At 47.5% G+C, this 24,095-nt stretch overlaps 2 protein-coding genes across 2 annotated transcripts in view; both read right to left on the bottom strand.

The window, feature by feature from the left end:
* The window catches only part of CCDC13 (coiled-coil domain containing 13), a 30,661-nt gene extending 14,821 nt beyond the window's left edge, over positions 1-15,840 (bottom strand). Inside the window, exons 1-8 of the mRNA XM_032182405.1 lie at positions 15,775-15,840; positions 14,803-15,026; positions 10,403-10,551; positions 8,017-8,159; positions 4,511-4,600; positions 4,137-4,253; positions 2,571-2,675; positions 819-983 (exon numbers count right to left, since the gene is read on the bottom strand). Coding sequence (XP_032038296.1) covers positions 819-983; positions 2,571-2,675; positions 4,137-4,253; positions 4,511-4,600; positions 8,017-8,159; positions 10,403-10,551; positions 14,803-15,020 — 987 coding nt within the window. The 5' untranslated portion in view covers positions 15,021-15,026; positions 15,775-15,840. The remainder of the gene's footprint in view (positions 1-818; positions 984-2,570; positions 2,676-4,136; positions 4,254-4,510; positions 4,601-8,016; positions 8,160-10,402; positions 10,552-14,802; positions 15,027-15,774) is intronic.
* A 345-nt stretch (positions 15,841-16,185) lies between these two features.
* On the bottom strand, positions 16,186-20,246 carry HIGD1A (HIG1 hypoxia inducible domain family member 1A). The gene is made up of 4 exons (XM_032182406.1): positions 20,188-20,246; positions 19,777-19,905; positions 18,089-18,223; positions 16,186-17,373 (listed from the first exon to the last, which is right to left on the bottom strand). The coding sequence occupies exons 2-4, from the start codon at positions 19,877-19,879 to the stop codon at positions 17,324-17,326; spliced, it is 288 nt and encodes a 95-aa protein (XP_032038297.1). The 5' UTR covers positions 19,880-19,905; positions 20,188-20,246; the 3' UTR covers positions 16,186-17,323.
* Between the last annotated feature and the right edge of the window lie 3,849 nt (positions 20,247-24,095).

Below are 24,095 nucleotides of genomic sequence, written 5' to 3'. Positions count from 1 at the left end.
GCTCTGGAGTGGTGCCAGGTGGCCTTTACAGAAGAGAATCTGGGAAAAGAGTTTAGGGAAACGTGCTTTGCAAGCCTGCTTGTACAGCTGACACCCCCTGCTGCACCCCCCGTGGTTCTTATGGACACAGACCTATGGATCCTTTACACCTCAGGGTTTACTGCGTGCCATGAGCCATAGCCCCTTTCAAGCCCTAAAAGTGTTTATTGTTGTAGCAACTCAATACAATAGGTGGAGAGTAAGACCCATGTTCAAAATGCCTCTTGGAAGGAGTCCAGTGCAATTCTGAACTTTACTCTGCTCAAATGTAGGAGCCCAGAGCTGTAAAGATGTACGAGGTGTGAGGGGGATGCTTGGATTTAACACTGCGTGGAGAATGCACACCTGGCCACGGGGAGAGGGGGATGTTCCAGAGGTTGGATGCAGCTAAGGCAGGGCTTCTGTCTACATGTGACTTCAGCACAAAGCCAGCACCAGCTGCACTGCAACCTGTGGCCTCTCTCCCTCTTTCTTACATCATACATCATGCCCAGTTGTCAGGTGGCCACGTTTCAGGCCCAGTGGATGCATCTGACGTGTGAATCATGAAGCAAGGGGGTGTATCATGTACTGCAAAGATACGCCTTGACATACAATACAGAAAACCAGCGTAGAAGCCTCTCGCACAGCCTGTGAAATGTGGCATGACTTCTTCGAGGAGATCGAGTGGGTTTCCAAAATGGTCTTCAAGCAGGGCGTGTAACATACATCCCAAAAGTAAGACAAGTTCTTACTCACTATGTACCCAAGTAGGACTCTGTCAGCTCACAACATTTTACCTCCAAGGCTTCTTTCTTTTCTTTTTCCAAGCTGCGAATCTTCAGCAAGTTCTTCTCTTGGGCTGACAACTTCCTGGGATCAGCCAGCGCCAGCAGTTCCTCATCCGTTTCACTCAGTGATGTTCTGCTCTTGGTTTGACCCAGCTGATTCTCCAGCTCTCGAACCTAGGGCACAACACAGTGGTCCAGCACGAAAGAGCACATAACCAGAGCTCAAAGCTCACTTCTTGGCATTATCATGGTTACACAGAGCAGTGAATGCATTTTTTTTTTCACATTTATATTTGTTAGGTGCTAACAAACATGCAGATGCTTACAGCATCTGTGCAGGGAGGAGATATGACCACAAGACCTACAGGAGATAAAGCACACAAGAGAGTTCTGTGCTTTATCAAAGCCGAACGTGAAAGCAAGGCAGAGACCCCAAAGCATCCTGAATACCACTAAATATGTACATGGTCAACGGAATAATGTTAGATCTCCTCTAAAAGGGCAGACAACCACTTACCCATATAAATTTAAGCATCTCAGTCTTCAGCAGAACCATCATCCAGCATGTCTACATCTAAGGCACAGTTGAGCAGCCTGAACACAGGTATCTGGCAATGTTTTAGATGCCCTGGGGTTCTGGAGACACACGGCACAGGATCTACAGGACATCCCTACTCCTCCAGGGCAATGACCAAAGGTCAAAGGACACCCTATGGCATCTCAGCTGGCATTAGACACCAGTGTGTGGGCAACTGAACTCAGCTGCTGCATCTCAGCTATTCACTACAGATTTATTTTACAGTCAGGAGAAGGAAACAGGATCACTTTTGATCCAGTGACTGTATTTACTGTATCACCACTGACTACAGAAGGGGCCTGTGGAGACTGGCTCCAAAATTTGTACAGTAGAGTACAGTAACAATATGCACAGCCTTCAGCTGAATCAAAGGAAAATGTAATTTTGTAAATCAAAGGAAAATGTAACTTGCCCATGGGAAAACAGAGATTAACAACTTCAGTCAGTGCAAAAATCACACTTCATTGGCATATAATTCAACACCAGAAAAATAGGAGGACTGTGTATCAAATTACCTGCGAGAAGTTTTTATGTGAGTCAGACAAACTGCCTCCCTGTCCTGAGCTGACATTTCAGCTAAATTGTGCCCTTCAGAAGATGCAGGAGTTAAAGATTTTACTTAAGTTCTCGGGGGAACAACTCAAACATCTTATCTGGCCTCAATTCTTCCCATCTGACTTTAGGCACTGAACAAAGGTGTCTAAGTCAGAGCACAGAGACTGACAGGGCTCCTTCTGTACGCAGTGGAGAGAGGCACCTTCAGAACATCCTGGGATTTTAACTAGGCTGCCACAGCTCTCCAGAGTCACTGAACTCTCTCCTCTGACACAGATGCTAAAGATCCACAGCTTAAATATAGAGGCTTGCATGTTTGCAATAGACTAATTAGCAGGAATTCTGAAAGACTCTGCACACATCATTACACGTTTAAAATCTAACACACTGTACCCATGCACACACAAGCACTAAAGAACAGTCCAAAAGTTACTGTTAAGCTTTTTATTTCAACGGTTGCTTTCCTCAACACAGAAAATGTATTTGGCTGTGTATTTGTAGTAAGCTTTTTGTCCTGGGACATATCATCAGGTTTAGATGTTAAGAATTACTTAATGACGAACCAACAGTTTATCTCAAACATCCCACTCGGAGCTTGGATGCAGGCCCTGTGCAGGGTCTCAACTCACCTTGCTTTGGAGAACAAGAATTTGCTGGGCTCGCCCACGCCAGCTGCCAGAATTGGTCAAGAGACTCTGAATATTCACATCTTCACCGACTTCATTTGCTAAAAGCTGTGAAGAAAGGATTAGGATCAGCAAAAAGCCTAGGCTGAAATATCTGTGAAGGGGAGGGGAGGAAAAACTGCTCTCTCTAGCAGTAAACCCAAACCACTGTATCTGTACACAGTAGGCTGTGTATAGATAAAACCTGTGTCTGATATCCAGGATCCCATGTGATATAAGCTATTTGGGACCATTATCACAACACGGAGTGTTGCTGCTTAGGAGGGGTTTGGCTAACATGCACGATTTCATTTGTTAAGGTGGGTATTTTGGTATTTTAATGTTTCAGTATTAGTCTTTAAGCATTTTTTTATTTTTTATTTTTTAAAGGTGAGTCTATATTTTTCTGCCTGCCTACCAAGTCTGTTAAATTGTACCACCTAGCTGCACAGTTGGGTGTTGTGACCTGTATCGCCTTCTCCTGACACCTGACAATATGATTAACATAACCAAAACCACTTTATTAGGCAAATGGCCATAATATGTAAGCAGCCCGATCACAAATCAGTCCCCTTCTACCTCCCCCTTTTATAACTAGTTATAACTACCCTGCAGCCAGTCCTTATTCTACTAAGGATCCCTAAAAGAACCCGCCTGGCCCCATAGCATCAGACAACAGGTGTCAGGCTGTGCTACCTCTGGAAGAGGATTTCAAATTCATCACCAAGGTTTCCCACGCGTTGCTAACAGTTCTCAATACCTGCATTTACTCCGTACTACATATAACCAGAACTGAGCGGGAGCAGAGCAGAGATGCTGTCTGAATACACACCCTTGCAATCAGGCACTAAGCCAACCTCTCTCTTGCACAATTCTGAAGCAGCCACATTAACGAGAGCTAAAGTTAGTATGACGAGCGTTTAAATTATTTATAAAAAGGTCAGCGGAGTTCTATTTTTAGAAGCATATTCTCTACTCTGATCTGCATTGCAGGTCTCTTATGCAAAGTAATGAAACCAAAGGAAGCAGAGCACAGAGGAATGCGTTAAAACCCATCGTGAAGCAAGCAGGAAAAAGTTACTCTGGATGTCACTCCACCAAACTGTTTAAACCTGCTTTGGTTCAAGTGTGGTTTTTAATCTCAGTAACTTCATGGGACTGAGGCCTACATTAAAAAGTAATTACTTAATTAAATGTTTTGGAAAAGAGGAATGGGCTTGACTGTGTGTTTCAAGTCAGTCAAAATCTATTTTGCTGAATTGGGACTTTCAAACCTTAAAGGATCTGTACCCATCATAGCAGCAGAAATAATGGGAATGGTTATCCAGTTACGGGGGTAGAGCATGAAATCTGTGTGTGCCCATGTGCATATCTTTCCAATGCAACCACTGTATCTCTGGTTTTGTTACCTCCTTACATTTCACTAATGAGGCTAATGAAAGCTCAGAGGAAAAGAAGCCTCCTCCTGATGTCACAAGAGTACACCTCTTGAACAGGATTCCAGCCACAGGCTGCATCCTGGAACACTACCTTTTGCATCATCTTCAATTCCTGCTTTGCAGACTGGACTTGGTTCCGATACTCCATCACTTTAAAGTTGGCCGTGGTTAATTTTTCTTGCAATGCTTTCACCTCTGCACTTTCGGCCTTTGAAGAGAAGAATGGATTTGGTAAGAACAGAATCCTCAGTGAAAACTTAAAATTATTAAGATGCACATATCCATCAGGATCACAGAATCTTCTTTTCCAGACCCATTCCCTAATTTGTGGGGTATAGAGGAGGTGAAAACAGAGCAATTTGGTCACAAAACTAGAGACAGGGAGACATCCAAGGAATGCACAATGGGAAAGAACCAAGTATCAATTATTACTTCTGATTTCCTCTCTGTGATTACAGTTCATACCAAGTTTCCTTCTGTCTTCTTCAGAGTTGACTGCTTGATTCCTGCATCATCACCACCAAGGGAATGTATTTTTTCCACAGCTGTCTGTAGCTGGAAAAAAAAATGCACTGTTATAGAATGGATACAGTGAAGAACACCCCTGCATGGAAGACTAATTGGAAAAAAATACAGCGGTAATTTTAATGAACCTGAATGTTTATTTACTCTATGAAAAAAAAGAAAAAAAAGAAAAAAAAAAAAAAGAAAAAAAAAAGGAGACTTCATTTCCCCATATTTTTTATAAGGAATCAGGAAAAAAGCCTTTTTCTGAAATGCCTCCCAAAGAAGCCTGGGTTATTTCACTGTGAAATAACTTCAGGGAAAATGCCTCTGACTTGCTGCAATGGGATCAGTTATGGGTGTTTCCGGGGGATTTTCTCATCACAGGTTCATAAAATAAGAATGTATACAAATAAACACAGATTCTATAAAGTACAGATCAGGATGTTGTCTCTGGATGCCAGTTTACTCACTTTTCAAGAATATCACAGGATATTTAATAAAAAGCACATAGCTCTATTCACCAGAGGAACTTAAAAGGAGAAATGACTACCTAACAACCTACAGCTGAGGTTCAGTAATGATGTTAAATCTCTTATTCTTCAGCTGGGATATCTCTGAAGTAGCATTTCTCAACAGGTGAAGAGTGTATCTGCTATTGTTTGCCACAGAATAGGAAGGCAGACACATTGCCCCTACTTCTCTGGATCACGTTCTCTGTTGAGGTTGCAAAAACTTCTTGCTGGACAGAAGTGCAGCGAGGTTGGAGCTGGAAAGGCTGGGAAGTGTTGCTTTAAAGCAATTGAGACTTCATTCTTTGAGGTGGGCAGGAAATCTTGGTTATTTGCCTGAATAAAAGAAGGCTCTAAGGAATAGCTTCTTCATTTCAGTCGTATCTGGAGAAACAAAGTGCAACTGAGGGCCATCTTACCTTTCTTTGCAATAAATCCATGCGCAGACCAACCACCGCTTCTATCCAGTTCAGAAATTTGTTTAGGCAATGGACCAAGAGTCAGGAATTTCAGCGAGTGGTGGCAGCTGCTGGGTCCCATTTCAGTGATGTTTTCTGCAAACACCCATTTGCAGTCTTTGTTCATGTTCTGCTCTTTGCTAAGCGATTGCTCAACGACCACACCCCGCATTTTGTTTGTGGGAACAGATTCGTGTTAAAACGCTTATGACTTCCATATTTTCCAGCTCTCATGCAAGCAAAGAGCTAACAATTATGTGAAATAACAGTGTTTTCCCCTGGTCAAAGTACATACTGCGACGCGTTTGCAAGGTGCCATCAATATGATTAATTTCCCTGAGTTTAAGCCATTTAGAAGCATATGGGATGAGATCCAACTCTCAAATTAACACTTTTCGTCTTCTCAGCGTGGGTGTCTCTATTCCTAATTAATGGAATCTCATCAATACAACCAGGGAAGTCTACTCTTCAGCTCACTCTACACTAGACCCCTACATCAGGTCAAGCAGATGTGCTGACTGTGGGTTCTTTTTTGCCCCCACACAGGTGTCTGGTCCTGTTGGAGGTGTCCAAGGGACGTGACAACAGCTGCAGCACCTGGAGTGACACCACTGTCATGTCCAACAGCCCTGTTTGGATGTCTGGGAGGTCAAGTGGCACCTCAAATGGTACTTTTATGCTTTGTGTGGGTAACTGAATTGTGCTTTTGTTGTCTTGTTCTATAATCAATGGAAAAAGATGAGTGGCTCTCATCAGCTTAGCATAAAAGTTACCGAAGAGATGTGAATCTCTGCAGGTTCCTCTGTGATAGCTCTCCTTACACCTCACTCAACATTTTTGATAGGTACCTCCCACTGTCAAGCACTGCTTTAATCCTACCCTTCCTTCACATCTTCATAGAGTTCTTCTGAACAAACCCATTCCAAAAACTCAGCCAACGATCATTAGTTTGGAAAAAAGCCATTCCAAAGGAGTCTGTGAGAAAATGGCCTCAAGTTGCACCAGGGGAGGTTCAGGTTGGAAATGAGGAGACATTTCTGCTCAGAAAGAGCAGTCAGGCATTGGGATGGGTTGCCCAGGGAGGTGGTGGCGTCCCCATCCCTGGGGGTGTTCAAGGAGAGGTTGGACGTGGTGCTTGGGGACATGGCTTAGTGGTGACATTGGTGGTAGGGGGATGGCTGGAGCAGATGATCTTGGAGGGCTTTTCCAACCCTAAGGGTTCTGAGATTCGATGAAAATACAGACCAGGGCATGGCTTCACTGGGGCCCACACTGTGGTTCATTTCTACCACAGATGAGACAGGTTGCTTCATTGGTCTTTGATTGTGATGGTGCTGGTGTCCAAGGAACAGATTAGTTCATACCTGAGGTGCCACTCTCTGCCCTGACCAGCACTGTTTCTTGAGGATTTCTGTTTACTTTGACTTTCTTTCCTGAAGCACCTGCAATTCCTTTCTTTTAGGTCAGTACCTGACAATATTTTACATTTCTGTGTCTTTACACTTCTGCAATAGAGGATTATAAATAAGATTTTTTTTTTCTTGAAATTATGTGCATCTTGCTCCCCTACTTATTTAACTTCACAGGTCCTCAGCCACACCTGGTATTTCTTAGCCAGCCTGCCAGCTGTGTGACACGGCCCTTCTGACCAGAACTCTCTGGATTTATGCAGTTCTCAAACCTGTCATCTGCCACTTCTTCATCCTCCAGGTAACTGGGATCCAATTCAGAGAGCTGAATGATTCATGAAAATAAGTGACTGTGAAAGATGGGAGTCAAAATGCATTTGTCAGACAGAGCGATAAACATTACTGATACATTTAAATGATGCCTCCTGAGGAGGCGAAGTGAAGAAAAATGCATTGATAATGATCTAAAAAATTACAAATTCTGCATAAGGAAGATCAGTAGTTGCCAATGAACAAAGCAAACACTGACATCGGGGCATCTAATTTTCATTTCAGCAGTCACCTGAGGGAAATTAGTCCTGTGAAAGGTCAGCCTGTATAAAAACATTGTAGTAAACCAGAAGAATACGGCTGGATGAGTGAAGATTTTCCATCTTAAGTGACGTAGTTCGTTACTGCCTCAGTTCACAAAGCACTTATGCTATTTGTGTTTCAAATACAAATGAATTTCAGAGGTTGGACTCGATGATCTTGAGGTCTCTTTCAACCTAGAAATTCTGTGATTCTGTGTGATTCTGTGAATGTTTCTAACTGGCATTTCATACATCTTTGGCTTATTATTTTGGCTTAACCTACTGATAGCTTCTCCTAGCTCCTCGTTTCTGCAAAGGTGGAAACAGCTGAGGGCACACATCCCTCCCTCCTAGCATGGAAAGAAACGACAAGAACTCAAAGCAAGCATGAATGCAAGAGCAAATTCAAAATGGCAACGTTAATCAAACCCAGAGCTGCCACAGCTCCTCTGTCCCAAAAGCTGGATTTGTTTCTCTGAGAAAAAAAAAAAAAAGAGAACAAGAAAAATGCCTCACTTCTCTCTCCAGCTCTTTGACTTTGTTACTCAGTTGCTTCACTTTGGCTTTTTCGCTCTCAGTCTCGGCAGTTATCTCACGATTCTTCTTGGCCAGTTCAACGATTTTAGCAGCAGCAACATCCCCCGCTAAACCAGACGTCCCTGAAAAGCAGACATAAAAGCAAAGGACATCTCTCACAGGCAAGATTCAGAATAGACAATGCTTTTGTTCTCTGCCCACCGCACAGCGTACTTTTATTGTCTGAGCCATTGCTCCCAGCGCTGTGCCAGGCACTTAAATGAGTAAGCGAGGGAAAAGAGGCGTCAGTGATCCAGCTGGGCTGCCTGGCACTTTGAGCCAGCGTCACACCGTGGCTAGCAAAGTCAAGTTTCACCCTGTAAGAACAGCCACACGTGAAAAGGCCACACCAGAGGTGCTAGCAACACACACAGAAAGGGGAGAGTGGTTTTCTGCTCACTGCTGTGAAGGACCATTAAGAACTGGCAGAACATTGTGGCATTTGTGGCCTGTTATGGAAAAAGACAACATTTTGTTTCATGCTGGTTGTTTACTCCTGGAGGAGTCGCCGAAACAGAGGTGCAAACATTTTCTAGACATCTGTCCTTAAAGGTCAGGAGCACTACTACAGTTGACTCCTGGGTAACAGCCAGGAAATTTCATTGTGCCTATTTATAAGTCCCTCCCGATAACGCAGGCAGCCTTACTGTATTACTGAGCTCTTCTAAACACACACTGTGCCCTCCTCCTCCTCCTCAGAGAGGGCTGGAGCAGTGTCACAGAGAAAGTAAGCCCCAGGAGTGCCCTCTGTGTCACCTGGCTTTTGTTAACATCACACAGGTGAAGAAAAGTTCTTGCACAAGTGCAACATTGATATAATTGCATGCAGCATGCAAAAAAACCTCTAGCTCAGCAATAACTACCAGCCTGCAATAACAAGTCATGTTTGGCATATATAATGCTCGTAATTTTAAGAGTTTCCACTGATGTGCTCCCTCTCATCTAGAAGCTACTTCTTCCTTAGTTTTCCTAACAAATACCGGCTGCTAAGGAGCACAGGACATACTAAACTAGCCAAAACCCAGGCTTGTGCCTCCGTCTGATGGCATTGCACATGTTTAATTAAAGCTCTTTCTTTCCCTGAGATGCGTGTGGGTCTCTTGCCCCAAAGTGGATAGGTAAGGCATGGTGCAAAATGCCCCCAGTTGGCATCTCAGTCAGCCAAGAAGCTGCAGCAGCATTTCTGGCTCCTGGTTTTGACCCAGCAATAGCCTGTCACCTCTCCTAAACACAAGCCAGAGGTAATTATGAAGAGTGGAGGTGTATGCATTATTTAGGTTTGCTTATTGCTGGTTTTCCGATGGTTTTCCCCTTCTCTGCTGGCCTGGTCATCGCTGCTGTCCTGAACAACAGTGGCACCCAGTGGAAGAGGTTCCAACTGCACAGCTCAGCCTTCAGAGGACACCCAAACCGTTTTCAAAGCTGGACTTTGCGTTCAGCCAGCGTGCTGCGTGTGTCCTATTCAGGCTCTTAAACAAAATAAGCCTGAATAAGGAATTTAACACTATGTAGCAGAGAAAAACTGTAACACTGCCCTTTGACATTAATATAAAGCCTGCTGGAGTCGTCATGTTTTGTGCTCATCAATGCAAGGTTGCAGAAGATCTGTGAGGAGCTGGGATTAATGCGTATCCCAAAAGCACTACGCTTCTTTAAAGGGATGTATCGTTATCAATAACAATATTCTGTGCCTCAGTTCTGACCTGGAAACCTCACACATCTTTTGGTCCTTCCAACAGCTCTCTTTCTAAGATGGGGAGCGGCAGCATTCATATTTTGCAGCTCATGAAACTGAAGGGGAGTAAGATGCAGACCTTAAGCATACACGCCAAGCCACTGCAAGGAACTTCTCATGGCCAACAAAGCCATGAAACTCTCCAGAGGGGAGAAATGTCAACGTTTAGGTAACTGCAAATGCCAAATAGTGTCAGCGTAGACTTTTGTAAGCTTAGGTAGCAACCCTAAGCGTTGACTATGTGAGTATATTCTCAGGTATCTACTTCTAAAACCCAGAGACAAGAGGCTTCAGTGCTATGGCAAATTACTGCCAAGCTCAACACCAAATCTCAGAGTTGTTTCTCAGTTAAAAGAGCTGACTTTGCTTCATCCTAGAAGCAGCTTATTAGAGAAGAATAAATGGAGGAAAGCACAATGTGAATGATATACTCCTTTTTAGCCTAAAGAAGGTGAAAAGATGTCATGTTACTATTTCACTGCCAGGAGGATTATTTGGCTCACAATGACTCCGTTATCCTGCCTCTATTGTCATCAGCATCAAGCAAACACTGGAACTAACACGGTGTGAACACAAAGCTCCTGCAGTTACCTGACAAAGCCAATCTGTCCTCCTGCATTTTTTTCTGGAGTTGCTTTATTTCAAACTCTTTGTCTTTCACCAGTTTGTACAGCCTGCAGTTCTCATCCCGGACCTCTCGAAGCTGATCCTGAAGTTGCTCGTTCTCAACTTCAAGCAACCTGGGGGGAAAATAAGTCTTAACGACAAAACGTCGCCATGATGTGCTTCAAAACAATGCTTCCAGAGATAAAATAATGCAACGACTGTGTGCTGGATGAGCTGAGCTCGCCAGGAATGAATTTACTGAATTCAGCAGAATATCCTGAACCTCAGGTCAGAAAATAACAGAAGCTGATCATCTGATATCTGATCTGTTCAGTTAGCTTGTGTCTTCTTCAAAAATTCTAAATTTCCCCATGTCTTCTGGGGCAAAACATCACAGAGTAGGTATCTTTTTAGGGCTCCTGAGGTTACAGAATAGTCTCAGCTCACTCATTCTGACTTATCTGGTTCGTCAGAGGAAAGCAGGAAGGCTTGCCATTCAGCATCTGTGACATTCAGCCTTTACTTCCTCTGCTTACCAAAGCCACCAGAATCCAACAGAGCATAAATTACAAGAGCTGCCGCAGAGGTTCTTTCTTTAAAAACGAACGCTTCAGAGCAACTCACCAGAGGCCCATTTTCTGTGTCCTCATCCGATTTCTTCTGGTACCCCACCAGGACGGACTAGCATCGGTTTGTATTGTTAATGTCACTTTTTGGAATTCATTTGAGAACAAAGAATATCAAAAAGCCCTCTGAATGGGAGGAAATGGCCTCGCTCCTCCAATTCTTTGGTACATTTAGTAACATTTATGGGTTTCATCTCTCTCAGGCATACAGAGGATGAACAGCTTTAATCTCTTTGCTGCCCTTCCACGATGGTTCCTCCAACAGTAAAATCTAGAAATCAGGGCCGCGGGGGCTCAATCAAACCGTGGACACACAGGCACCTACCCGAGACGCCCCAGATTTATCCGAGCCCCCTGTGCGAGGCAGCAGAAACGTTGCAGGGTCCTTGTCTGAGTCATGGGGACGCTCCTGATGTACCCTCAGGCACCCCAGATACCGGCAGGCAGCTGAATTGAGCCTTAGGTTGCCACTGCCTGCAGTGTGACCTTGGGTAGCTACATTGTGGTGATTAAATCAGAGCCCCACACCTTTACCCTACACACCGAGTGCTCCAGACTGCAGCTGAAGCAGGAAGTAGGCAGCCTGAGTGATCGTAGAGGGTTGGATGTAGGCCAGTTGTTCCAGTACATGGCTGTGGATATAAGCGTAACGAGAGGGATAAAAGCACTTAGGACAAGAGGGAATGGCCTCAAGTTGCACCAGGGGAGGTTCAGGTGGGAAATGAGGAGACATTTCTGCTCAGAAAGAGCAGTCAGGCATTGGGACGGGTTGCCCAGGGAGGTGGTGGTGTCACCGTCCCTGGGGGTGTTCAAGGAGAGGTTGGACGTGGTGCTTGGGGACATGGCTTGGTGGTGACATTGGTGGTAGGGGATGTTGGACCTGGTGATCTTGGAGGGCTTTCCCAACCCTAATGATCCTGTGATTCTATAACCACAGCTGGCTGTCAGCTTTCCCAATAGCCACCTGCATATTTTCTCTTCAAGTTTTAGCAAGCCTGTTGCTCAAACCGGGCTTTAGCTGTTAAACGCACGCTCTGTGTGTGCATGTCAGAATAAATGACCCCTGAAAGCACTGTCATAAACAGCAGAGTCAATTTATAAGATGATTCAAGATCCGTAATTAAGCAGAGCACGTCTGTTCCAAAGCTGCAAATCAAAGGGAGATCAAAGGCAGCTGTTTACAGAGGAGAAGAAAGAAAGCAGCAATCTAGGCAGAGAAAAGACAAAACTAAGTTATTCCCACGTGTACCACTCACAGAAGGGAACAACAAAACGGGGCAGATTTAATGAGGGACACACAGAAACATTTTCAACCTTTATGGTACTAGCATGAAAAAACTGTTCTAAGCTCCCAGCACACCTGGTAAGCGACGGCAGCCAGCTCTGAGGCCGACAAATGGTGATAAATGAAGCAGTACGGATGGAAATCCCAACTGCAAAGAGCTGGAGTCTCCTCTGAGAGACTTCTACGCCTTACAAAGGAGGTTCTACCCAAGTGGTTCGGCAAGGAAAGTCAGCCAAAAGCAGCAGGCCACAGAAAGCCAACCTGTTTTACTGCAGCTCAAGGAAAGAGAGCTGGGGAAGCTTGTGAGCGAAGGCTGTGGCTGAAATTCAATGTTTTTCCCAATTCTGTCTGGGATTCTCCATGTGATGGGGAAAATCACTTAATCTGAAATGCACCAAACAGATCGGGGAGGATAAAGCCACACAGACACAAAAACAAAAGCAGAAAGACAGACTGGATTGCCAGCTAAGCACCTGCCTGAACAAAATTTGGATGCAGGAACAGAAAGCTGCAAAAATGAGCTCCGGAGATGTTAGAAGTCCCTAACATCTTATCTTGGCCGTACTGCAAAGCAGCATCTGTGCATCCTGTTGAATCCCCTCCAGAAGCAAGTCCTGATTGGATTTGCCACACTCAGAACCACTCTTCTGTCACATGTAGATGTACGTGAACAAAGGACAACGCAAATAAACCTGCAGTGTGCTACACCTGCTACGTCAAACGGGGCTTTTAAGTCCGTGCTGCTGAAAGCAGAGCCAAGCAACAGCTCCTGAACTACTCAGACCTCGATTTCTGAACTGTAGGTGGCAGAGGAGCAGCCCCAGAGTTGCTGGGACTCTCTTGTACTCCATACCTCCTGCACTAGGATATTAAGGGAGATTCTAAGCCTCCCCTTAAAATAAATCCAGACCTGAAATGTGGGAATGAGTCTCCCTCTGCATTTAAAAAGAAAACTGATTCAAATCTCCTCACTAATCTGTACATATTATCAGAGAAAATGTTGAAGGGATGATGACAGCTGGCAGAGGTCAGACCAGGAGCTTACACTGGTCAATCAGGCAGCCACGGAGAGGGACTTGTGTGTGAAGAAGGGAAAGGATGGTGCAAGGAGAGCACCAGGTTATTTCTGGAAGCTCAGCTCCCTGTTTTGCACAAACACCACATTCCCAGAAGCACCTGAAAGTTTCAGTGGCTCACTCCCGGGCTCCCTGCTGCAGCTTCTGTACTCAGGCATTCGAGGAAGCAATCTTTAGAAACAAGCTGAACAGGGAGCTGCCCAGAGTAACACAGAAGGAAGATCAGCATTTAGGGCCCAATAAACCTGGCTTATGGCCTGATAAACCTTGGCAGGGGTGCCCTTCCCCGTATGGATTCTGGGAGGGAAAACTGTCTCAAAGGTATACAGCTACCTGCATGTACCACAGCACGTCACCCTGTCGTGACGCCAATAAAACAGCTTGTGGGGTAAAAGCTGTAACCTGGATCACTGAAAGGACTTGAGATAAAACTACCCTTGCCCAGAAAGGGAATGCAATTTCCAGCACAGCCCTGAAAACAGCTGGGTCAGCACAGTCGCAAGTAGAGAGCAGAAGCAGGAATTGCTCAGGCTGCCTTCGCCACTACCAGGGAGCAAATCCCAGAGTAGCCAACACTGTGCTAACTGCAGACATCTCTGGGATGTGCCCAGTTCCAGACCTGTCCTAGTCCGTGAAAATAAATTAATTAGGTCAGAAGAAGACACTGGCTACATCCTAGGAGAAGGATGAATGATCTGAGCTGGGGCTCCAAATCTGGTCCAGTAAATTGGCTTCTGCACTCCGCTCCAAAAGCAAGATTGAGGAAGAGCCACAGCAGAATGCCCGGTGTCCAGACGATTCAGACACTCACCTGTGGGTGAGATAAGGCCTAAACCCTTGCCACCAGGAAGATTTACAACCCTGACCTGTGCATCCTTGTCATGTATCTTACCTGTGAGGCAACCCTATCTATGAGACTCTCCTGTATCTATATTTCATCTCCCGTGGTTGTCTTTTGACTTACTAAATCATGGCACGCTGCACAAGTACATGAGGAACACTGTTCTGGGCTGCAGGCCTTTGGCTTGTACCCATTAGCTGCATGATGCTTTGCACATCCTGGTCGTTGGAAATTACTGCTGTAGGAAACCTCTTTACAAGGTTAGGCAGGAGCTAACCAGTAGCTCAAAGGGTGGTGGTGATCGTGGAGCGACTGGAGGTGGGCAGATGGCACTTAGCACATCGCCTTAACCCCTCCATCCTTCCTTCAGCTCTTTGTTTGTGAAACTCTGATAACAAAGAGCACAGAGCAGTGCTCTGAGGCTAAACGTATTAGAGTGAGGCTGCTGAAAGCCTAACACATGAAGATAAAGTGCTCTGTCTCTGTGAGTTTCATAAGATCATACGCCAAACATAGTTCTGTAACCTCCTGAGGGAACAGTGCTGCTACACCTTTACCTTTTGCTGTCATCTTCAGTTACAGGTTGCTCTGTTTCAAACAGGTTTAGATCATTCGGGATGCCGAAAGTCTCCTTTGCATCGCCATTGTTAACCTTCTGACTGCTCTGCTTGTCCTTTTTCCTCTCCATTAGATTCTGCAGCTTCCTTTGCTGTTGTTCCTGAAGAGCCTTAAACTGGCTTTTAAAATGCTCCTGTGCTTTTAGGTCTGACTCCATGGTTTACTAAAAGCGTTGCAGGAAGAAAACGAAGAGCAACAGAGAGCAGAGATCAACAGCACATTCAAAACATCCTCTTTAACAGCTGCTTTGTAGTTTTTCCACCCCGACCTTTAGTCTCCCTGCCACCTCCTCCTCTTCCTCCTCAGCCTCACAGCCTTGCTTTAAGTGCCCTTTTTGCCATAAGCGGCTTTCAAACCGAAAAGCCTTCAGGTCTTTTTCACTCTAGTGTTCAAAAAGCAATGCCTTAAAATGCTTTTAAACATATCTGTTTAAAATAAACATTTTTAGAGAAGCGCAGGTTGGAGGAAAACCCAAACAAACGGGGCAACCGCACCATGCAACTTTTGTTTTTTATGACTAAAAAGGACGCAGGCTGGTTGCGACTCAGGCCCACGCAGCTTTGCTCCCCAGGTTTCAAAAAAAGACCCAAATCCCCTCATTTTTGGGCTAAGCTGGGACCACCAATGAAAGATCTCTAGTTCCCCTAAACACCAGCAGCGTGGCTTAAAACTTTCCCCTCAACTTCCAAACAGCGAGTGCCACTCAGTGTGACCCAGTCGGGCACGGAGCAGGTCCCGAGGGCCCCACCGCACCTCAGCCCCCCCTCAGAGGGGGGGGTCCCGGCCTGGCAGCCACCAGGCCGCGCTGCCTCCTTCAGCCCCAAAACTTCATCCCTCGCCTCCCTCCCTCCCAAACCTCTCCCGTCCGCCTCCCCCACACCCCCTGGGCCCACCTACGCCGCCCCCCGCACCCCCCAGGCCGGCGGCGGAGCCCCTTGAAGCAAGACCCGGGCCCAGGCTTCAGGCTCCCGGCTAGGCCGCGGCCTCACCCGGTTGCCATAGCAACGGGCAGGGCGGGCCCGAGCCGCGCATGCGCCCTGAGCCCGCCGCCGCTACCCTCAGCACGGCCGCCATCTTAGCGCCCTTGCCCCCTGTCCCTCAGGGCTATAGGGCGGCCGCAAATGAGGGCAGCTCCGCCCGCCCCTTCTCTCTCCGCCCTTCTGAGGGAGGCTTGGGGTCCTCAATGGCAGGCCTGTGCCCTCTCAGGGCTTTTTTAAATCTCTATGTACACCCCTCACGCAGTCCCCAACCCCCCCCGAGGCTTTGCACCCAGGGGGAGCCCTGCAATAAATCCACAGTGAAACCTCCACCAGCTCCTTGTCTCCACTGCTCACGCTTGTTTATTCGTATCACACCTTATTCACATCCTATTTTATTTGTATCACCCACTGCTCTCAACAAATCACACCAGTGCAGGGCATTTCTTGCTTTATTAGACCTCCTGTTGTCACACTGCCACCATGGAATGTAAGCTAGTTGGAGAATTGGAGAAAATCTTGCCTTTTTTTTTTTTTTTTTTTTTTTTTTTTTTTTTTTTTTTTTTTTTTTTTTTACAAATTATCTTCATCAACAAGTTTTTGTGACTGCTGTTAAGGGCTTTAAGGGGTTCCTGCGTAAAATAACACTGGCGCTCTGCGGAGAAAGGTTTTACACCTCACAAAGTATGAAGGGGGCTTTTCGGATTCAAACATTTTAAGACTTCTGCAGTACCATTCCCACAGAAGTCAGATCATACATTTTAAAAGCATCAGAACACCAAATCAAAGTGCATTTTAAATGTTACATTTAAATGTTACCCAGAAGAACACTGTAAATACAGTTACAAAATACAGTAATCTTAAGCATCTGAAAACCTATAGTAAAAATAGGGAGCCGGTGTCTTCATTAACAATTAATAAATATAACATTTAAATAGCTGAAACACACCACATACTTATCTTATGTCTTAAATAAAAAAATAAAATAGATGTCTATAGATATCTTGGTATTTCAGAAGTCAGTGCTGCTGGAAGCTTCTAAATTACACAGCTGGAGGCTGACAAATATACAGGATAGGAAGTGCCAGCAGAACATTCACAGCATTCATGATGCTCTCTTACAGATGTGGCCTCTACCTAACAGAAGCTAGGTCAAACTTTGTCACTTTGGGCAACGGCAGCAAGGGAAGTCACCAACGGCAGGACTGAGCTTATGCTCAAGGGGAAGATAGAGTGATTGTACTCTACTATAGCCCCTAAAACTGGGATAGAGTAGGGTAAATCAAAAAAGAACCAGACCCTGATACCCATTTTACCCACTATGCAATCATTTAGACTGCCAGCCTCAGGACAGCGTACCATACACAAAATAAAGGGCAATTCTCTCAAGCCACGTATTTTTTTCCCCTTAAGAACCCCTCAATATGAAGTTTCTAGCTGCAGTACACAGGCCACCACCAGCACAGACGTTCAGGTTCTTCCATTATTCCTTGGGCTTTATCACGTACTCCCGTACCATTGAATACAGCACACCTGCATGATAAAAGAAAAAGACAGTATTAGAAAGCTGGGTTAAATATGAAACAAAGCTTTCAAAACCTGAACACTGAAGTTATAAGCAACCAAAGTGATGTTTCCCTTACTCTGTTTCATTTTCTTTTTAAACAGCCAAGATAAACACCACAGAATTCTTTACACACAGGAACTTTTCCTAGTTTAGTGGTATGAGGATCCCCAGTCAACGCTAGTTCCCTTTGCGGCTAAAGTCAAGCTTTGCTCTCAGACCTTCTGGGAATGCAGTAGGGGCAAACAGTGCTTCATGGGCTATAAATTCACACACATACACAGACAAAATACTAAAATAAGACTCAGGAAGTTGACTTTCCAGTGCATTAAGTTCAGAAACAGCAATATATTTACAAGGGAAAATATTAACAGCAGGTGGCCTTTTTTCTTATTGCTTCTTATTTCAATACCTTTAGGACCTCACATATTTTCCAACTCTGAAAGTGGTCAGAATTTCTACTCCCAAAGTTAGTGGGGTTCAATATTGAATATATACACTTAAACATTACGTGAACTCTAGGAAGAGTGAGCAATCAGGCATAAATATTTATATGTAGTAGCCTGAATACTTTCACCCCGAGGGTTTTTAACACATGCTGATGTTACCCACCAGCAGAAGAGGTGTGAGAGGGTCTCCATGACCCAGAGGGCCCACCACAAGAACCTCCCGCTCGGTACCTACCACACGTTATTGCTCCCACCACGAAGCCCTGGGCTGCCACGCGCATGTGGATCAGGTGAAGCGACATTTTCATGTTCCCTCGGTGCTTCAGTTTGTACAGCCCATAGCCCACCACCGCCACGAAGCCAGCCATCCCTGCAAAGAAAGGAAGGCATTTATATGATTAAAAATCACCTCTAACACCTTGGTGGTGTTGTTCTATCTAAACCAGAAATCCTGGGACTAAGCCTGGTTTTCTCCAACACTATTTTTGTGTTTCTTCCTTGTTTTCACCTGAGTGCCATTTCCTTTAACACACAGCAGGCAGAACAATGATTTCCACAGGTGTTAAAGCGCAACAGCAGCAGCTCACGGTGCGTCCTCAGGGTGTCACGGAGTTTCCTTGCTATTTTTTCAGAGGACACAAGCGCCGCTCGCTTTCTTAGAAGGAACCTCACACCAAGAACACGGCTGGGCTGCGGGCAGGACACTCAGTGCTGCTGGTGCACGGGTGCATCCCGACATACCATCGCCCGCTGCGGATGTTATTTTGGGTCGTCACATTTGGCATGCTTTCCCCGAGGACAAGTTACAAGTCATTTCTCCCACCCCACAGGTCTGTTGTTCAAACACCGTTCATTTTAGTGCTTGGACGGACCAAACGCAGCCCAGGCGGTGCCAGATCCCACCGCGGACACCGATGCTCTCACAAAATACCCCAAGCCCAGTCCCTTTTATTCCGCATTTAGGATTATTTACACAGCCCAAAGGTGGCTGCCAAGTTTTAAGGGCTGGGTATATTTTACTGCCCAGAAGCCAGACAGCTTGGCTGCCCAAACAGGAGCGTGCCCGGCTCTAGCTGAGAACCAAACACCCTTCCCCTGTGCGTAATTCACACGACAGCTTCATTAAACACAAATTAAGAGTTCCAGGGCCTTCAAGCTAGCTCTTAACTCAGGCTGAAGGTAAACTGCCGCTAATCTGCCTGCGAGAAGCCGGACTTACTGAGCCCATCGTGAGCTGGAGCACAAAGTCCTGTGACCACGAACCAGCAGCTATCTGCTGGCAAGGCACGGCTCACCCCGGCTGACCCGTCCGCCCTCCATGTAAGGCGGCTGGAAATCAAACCCCGTCCCCTGTTAGAGGCAGTTCCTGAGCAGAGAAAAGTTCCCAGGGCACAAAACCCTCTCCTCGAGGCTTTTTCGGGTCTCGGCAGATTTTAACAGCATCCTTAAAACAGGGAACTGCTAAACCTCGTGGGAAAATGCATTTAGACTATTGGACTAGGGGATGGGCACAAAGAGAGGTGAAACCTTCAGGAGGTGGGATGGATTTGGGATACTTTTGGTTGGGCTTTCATTTGCTCTAAAATCACTGTGTAGTGACCACGGAGCTCCCAGTCCCTCCAAAACAAGCCACCATCCTCACCACCTCACAGGATCACCCAAGCATGTTTCTTTTAACCCCACTTTTTTTTTTTTTTTTTATAGGTTCTGGGCGCTGTGTTTAAGCCGAGCGGCCTCATCGATTTCCCCCTCTCCCTGACAGCAAACACCACCCCAGGTCCAAGCTGCTCCCACATCCCAGCCCGGCATGAGGAAGTCATTTCACAGCAATTTCCTCTTCACGGCGGGTGACCGTGTTTGCCGTATCGATCCCTCGCGGAGGAGATTGCCCACAAATCCCCATTTTTCCCCGCTTCGTCTCACCGATGGGCACGAACGGCGTCTCCTTGAATTTCCGCAGCAGCTTCGAGGTCTGGCTGCTCTCTGCCTCGTACTCGGTGAAGACGGATTCCTGACCGGACGACATGGTGCCGGCAAGGACACGGAGCCTCCCTGGAGATTTTAGAGATGAGAAGCACAGAGAATTTTTTTTTATTTTTTACTTTTTTTTTTGGAAAAAAATAAAAAAACTGGTTATTCCACGCGGGCCGCAGAGCTGAGAAAAAAATAATTACAACGCAGCTTATTTAATTCGGGTGAAATTTCAAGAAATGAGACCTTTATGCACTAGAACAGGAAATAACCAACAGCAGCACGTTCCCACCACCCCCAAAAACCCCCTTTTTCCCCCCAAACCCGACCCCAAGCCCAGCCCCCCGCCGCCCCCGCGCTCACCTCCCCCGCCGGGTCTCGAACCCGCGACCCCTCGGCCCGCAGCTGCTCCACGCCCGACCGCCAGCACCGGCCGGCACCACGCCCCGCCCCCCCGCTCTTATTGGCCACCCGCGCCCCGCCCGCCCCGCTCCCATTGGTCCGTCAGGCGCAGGCCCGGCGGAGAACTACAACTCCCAGCGCCCCGCGCGGCGCCCCGCTTGCCGCCGGCCAATCCGAACCGCGGAGGGACCTCCTCCCGGCGCCATTGCGCAGCCGCCCCGCCTTCCAAGTCCTTATACGGGCAAAGAGGCGGGGCAGGGAGTGACGTCACGCGGGGTGGTGCGGAGGCGCGGGGACTCCCCGGGCGCGCCAAAAGCTGGTCGTGTGCCTGCCCCACGCTGCGTGCGCTCCTCCCCTGCTATTTTTTATTGCTATTTTTCCTAATTTTTCTTATTTTTTTCCTATTTTTTCGTAATGCTTTCCACCCCAATCAGGCGTCAGGAGCTCGCTCCCCAAAGCTGCGGGGATTTGGGGTTGACCTTAGCGTATTGCTGCACCCCCGAGCTGGTTTTCCAGCTGTTGCTCCCTGGGGGAACAGCAGAGCGCTGCTTTTTCTGCAAATTGTTCGAGTTTTTGCTTCAGAAATGTCTCGCGTTGGTGCAAAGCCACTTTTTGACATCAGATGGGAGTTATTTAGCGAAGGGTAAAAGCAGGCTCTGCTTTTCCTCCACCTGATTTTCCTGCCAGAGAATTGCCTTGCTACGTTGTTTTTTTTTTTTCCTGAATTTTGGCTTTCAAGCACAACTTGGTTTGCCCCCTCTGTATGCCAGGCTGGGAATTTTAAAGCCCAAAGACAACTTAGAAATGGTTCCGGACTTAAACAGCAGGACCCTGGAGCAAAAATCCCCTTGGATCCTACAGATCCTGAAACCATCCCCTAAATGAGGGGGCACCTCAATAGTGAAAGAGCCAATAAATGAGGTTTTTGGAGGTCCCTGCCCCGTTTTTGCCCTGGGAAAGGCAGAGCCCCGCTGCCTACCTGCAGTGTTTTCAGCAGCACAAGAGCAAGCAGCCCAGCCTAAACGTTTGGCCGTACCGCTGAATTTCTCTAAGTGCGCTTCCCATTACTGATAACCTCGTTACCTTAATTGCCAAGGCCATTAAGGATCTGCAGAGTATAAAATGAGAAAAAGAAATCTATGCAATTACCAGGTCCTGAATTGAATTAAGGACTGGTAATAAATGGCAGCGAGGGCTGCTCTTGGCCGCGGCTGGCACAGGCCCATCTGATCCCCAGCGGCTCTGAGTGATACGTGCTCGGCGGGGAGAAACTCGATTAAAAACCCAAACTTACGTTGTTTTTGTTGCTGGGCTAATGAAGCTGCAGTCACCTGGAGCAGCCCCGTTCAGGGGAGCAGCGTTTTGCTGCCTGCTGACAGGGACATTGCCCACACGGGTGTGCTCGGGGGCTTGCAGGGGAGGGAGCAGGGCTTCATTTCCAACCTGAACCTCCCCTGGCGCAACTTGAGGCTGTTCCCTCTGATCCTATCCCTGGTTATCTGCGAGAAGAGGCCGACCCCCGGCTCCCCACAGCTTCCTTTCAGCCAGTTGTAGAGAGCCATGAGGTCTCCCCTGTGTCCCAGGCCCTTCACCAGCTTCGTAGCCCTTTGTAGCCATTTATTGGGGTTTTTCAGCCCATACCTAGGTCTTTGCTATTCTCCCTTTGTGTCCTTACGAACACTGATAAGGAATATCACTGAAAGGTGACGAAAGAGGCCCAGAAAGGTCCAAAATAAAACTGGCTCAGTGATAATCCAGCACTTGTCTCATCTCAGACAGCTCCCACAAATTCATTTCCCTCCCCAAAAGCTGTTTTTTTCCCCCAAAGCCTCCATCCCTGGAGGTATTTAAGAGGTGGATGCACCACGAAGGGCCGTGGTTTAGCGATGGGGCTCGGTAGGCCGTGAGGGTTGGATCTCGAAGGTCTTGTCCAACCTAGCTGGTTCTGTAGTATCTTCTACATACAAAAATAACTGCTTCTGCTGCTCCTCACCCTGTTCCCACCAGTGTGCTCCAGGTGGAAACCTAAACAACCCCTCAGTCGTGTCCTAGAGGGGTAGCACACCCTGGCTCCATGGTGCTGGCGCCCCATCCTGGCCCAAGTCCCGTGCCAGAGGGATGCACGGAGAAGGGAGGAGAGTCTAGAGAACCTGACCACAGGCAAAACGGCGGAGACCTGGAGGATCTTCTTGCCCACCTCCAGTTGGGATGATGTCCGAAACCGCTGAGAACAGGACGGGAGTGGTACCAGCCAGCAGCACCCCGCCGCTCCTTGCCTAAACGCTGAGGAGAGCAGGGACGAGGATCCTGCAGCATCCAGATTTACTGGAAAATAATTAGATTTGTTGGGAAAAAAAAAAAAAAATTCTATGCTGGACAGAGAGGTTTCCTGGGCAGCCCCATGGACATCTCAGTGCTGAGAGTAAGCGGGTTGGATCCTGCCTGTGGAGCTGGGCAGGGTGGACGTCACCTGAAGGTCCATTTCTCAGGCTGGGGCAGATGTTTCCAGTAATTGAGGTTTTTTCTGGAAAAACGAATCCAAAAGAACAAGTTGTCACATCAGGGCTGGCTATGTAGTGAGGAAAATGAAATTCAGGCTCTGTGCTGAGCAACCCCAGGAAAGGGGAAGCGGAGCCAGGGCGGTTCCATTGAGCTCGTGTTTCCTGCCCATCCTCAGACACCACCACAGGAGCTTCCTAAAGCCTGAGTCAAACTCTGGCAGGATGGGAACTGCCCGCCGTGGAGAAGCAGCTCTTGTGAGTGACTTTTCTCTTTTGTGCTCGGTGATAAAGCCGTGGGAGAAACCTGGGGAGGTTCCTTTTTTTTTTTTTTTCGCCTTGGAGGCTCCGAGCGCTGGCACACGGGCGGGCTGGGATTAATGCGAGCACTCAGCCCGCGTCGTTTCTGTCAGGGTGCGAGCATCAGCCCGGTACGGAGGGGGAACGACGTGGCAGGGGGGAGAAGAAAAGCTGAAGGAGACCCCAAAATGGGAGCTGTGGAGAAGGGTGGCTCTGCCGTGGGGCTGTCGGAGGTGCTGGGGAGTCCTGCTGGACGGGACCACACTCCGAGCGGCCAAGCAGCTTTGGCTTCCTCCCAAGAGCATCTGGCCGGGGATGGGTTTCCTCCAAAAGACGAATAAAAAAGGTCATTCCCAGGTCTTTTTTTCGGGGGCTGTGGCTGTGCTGATGCACCACGGGGTGCTTGCCAAGGGCAGGCGAGTTAGTGAGGGAACATCGGGAACATCGCGGCCCGGCCCAACCCAAATTTCCCTTCATTTCAGCCACCCCTGGGTGCCTGGGATGGATATTTCAGCAACCCTGGAAACGGGACTGCTCCAGGTAGGTCCACAGCTTCCCCCCTCGCTGCTCTGCACCATCAGGAGCCCTCAGCATCCTGCTCCGAGCTTGGGGTGCTTTGCTGAACCTGCTTGGGGTGCAGCGGCTCCTGCTTCAGCCCCATCCTGAGGGGAGACCCAGTTCTGCCCCTGGCTGGCTCGGGGGGACCTCAGCCCTTTTGGGGTGGCTGTGGGGTGAGCTGGGACCTCCCTCCGCCTCCATAAGGCTGTTTCCATGCAGACAGAAGCGGGGCAGAGCTCTGCAACGCAGCTGGAAAATATGTGTGCTTTGGGATTGCTGGAAAAATGAGCCCTGAGGGAAATGAGGGCAGGTTTGGCCATGGCTCAAAACCTGTGCGGTTTTGGGGTCAGGGCCATGTGCAGCCAGTCCGCCCTGGTTGCTGGCAGCAGGGCCCTACCAGGAGCACAGCCCCACCAACGTAAAGGGGCTGGTGGTGGGTTCCCCTCACCGAGAAGCGCGATGTCGCTTCCCGGCAGCAGCCCGGGTGACCCCAAGGCAGCTCACAGCAGGGTG

Source organism: Aythya fuligula, chromosome 2 (assembly GCF_009819795.1).
Source record: "Aythya fuligula isolate bAytFul2 chromosome 2, bAytFul2.pri, whole genome shotgun sequence".
Lineage (NCBI taxonomy): Eukaryota > Metazoa > Chordata > Aves > Anseriformes > Anatidae > Aythya > Aythya fuligula.
The sequence above is the reverse complement of the archived record's forward strand: the minus strand, read 5'-3'. Positions and strand labels throughout refer to the sequence as shown.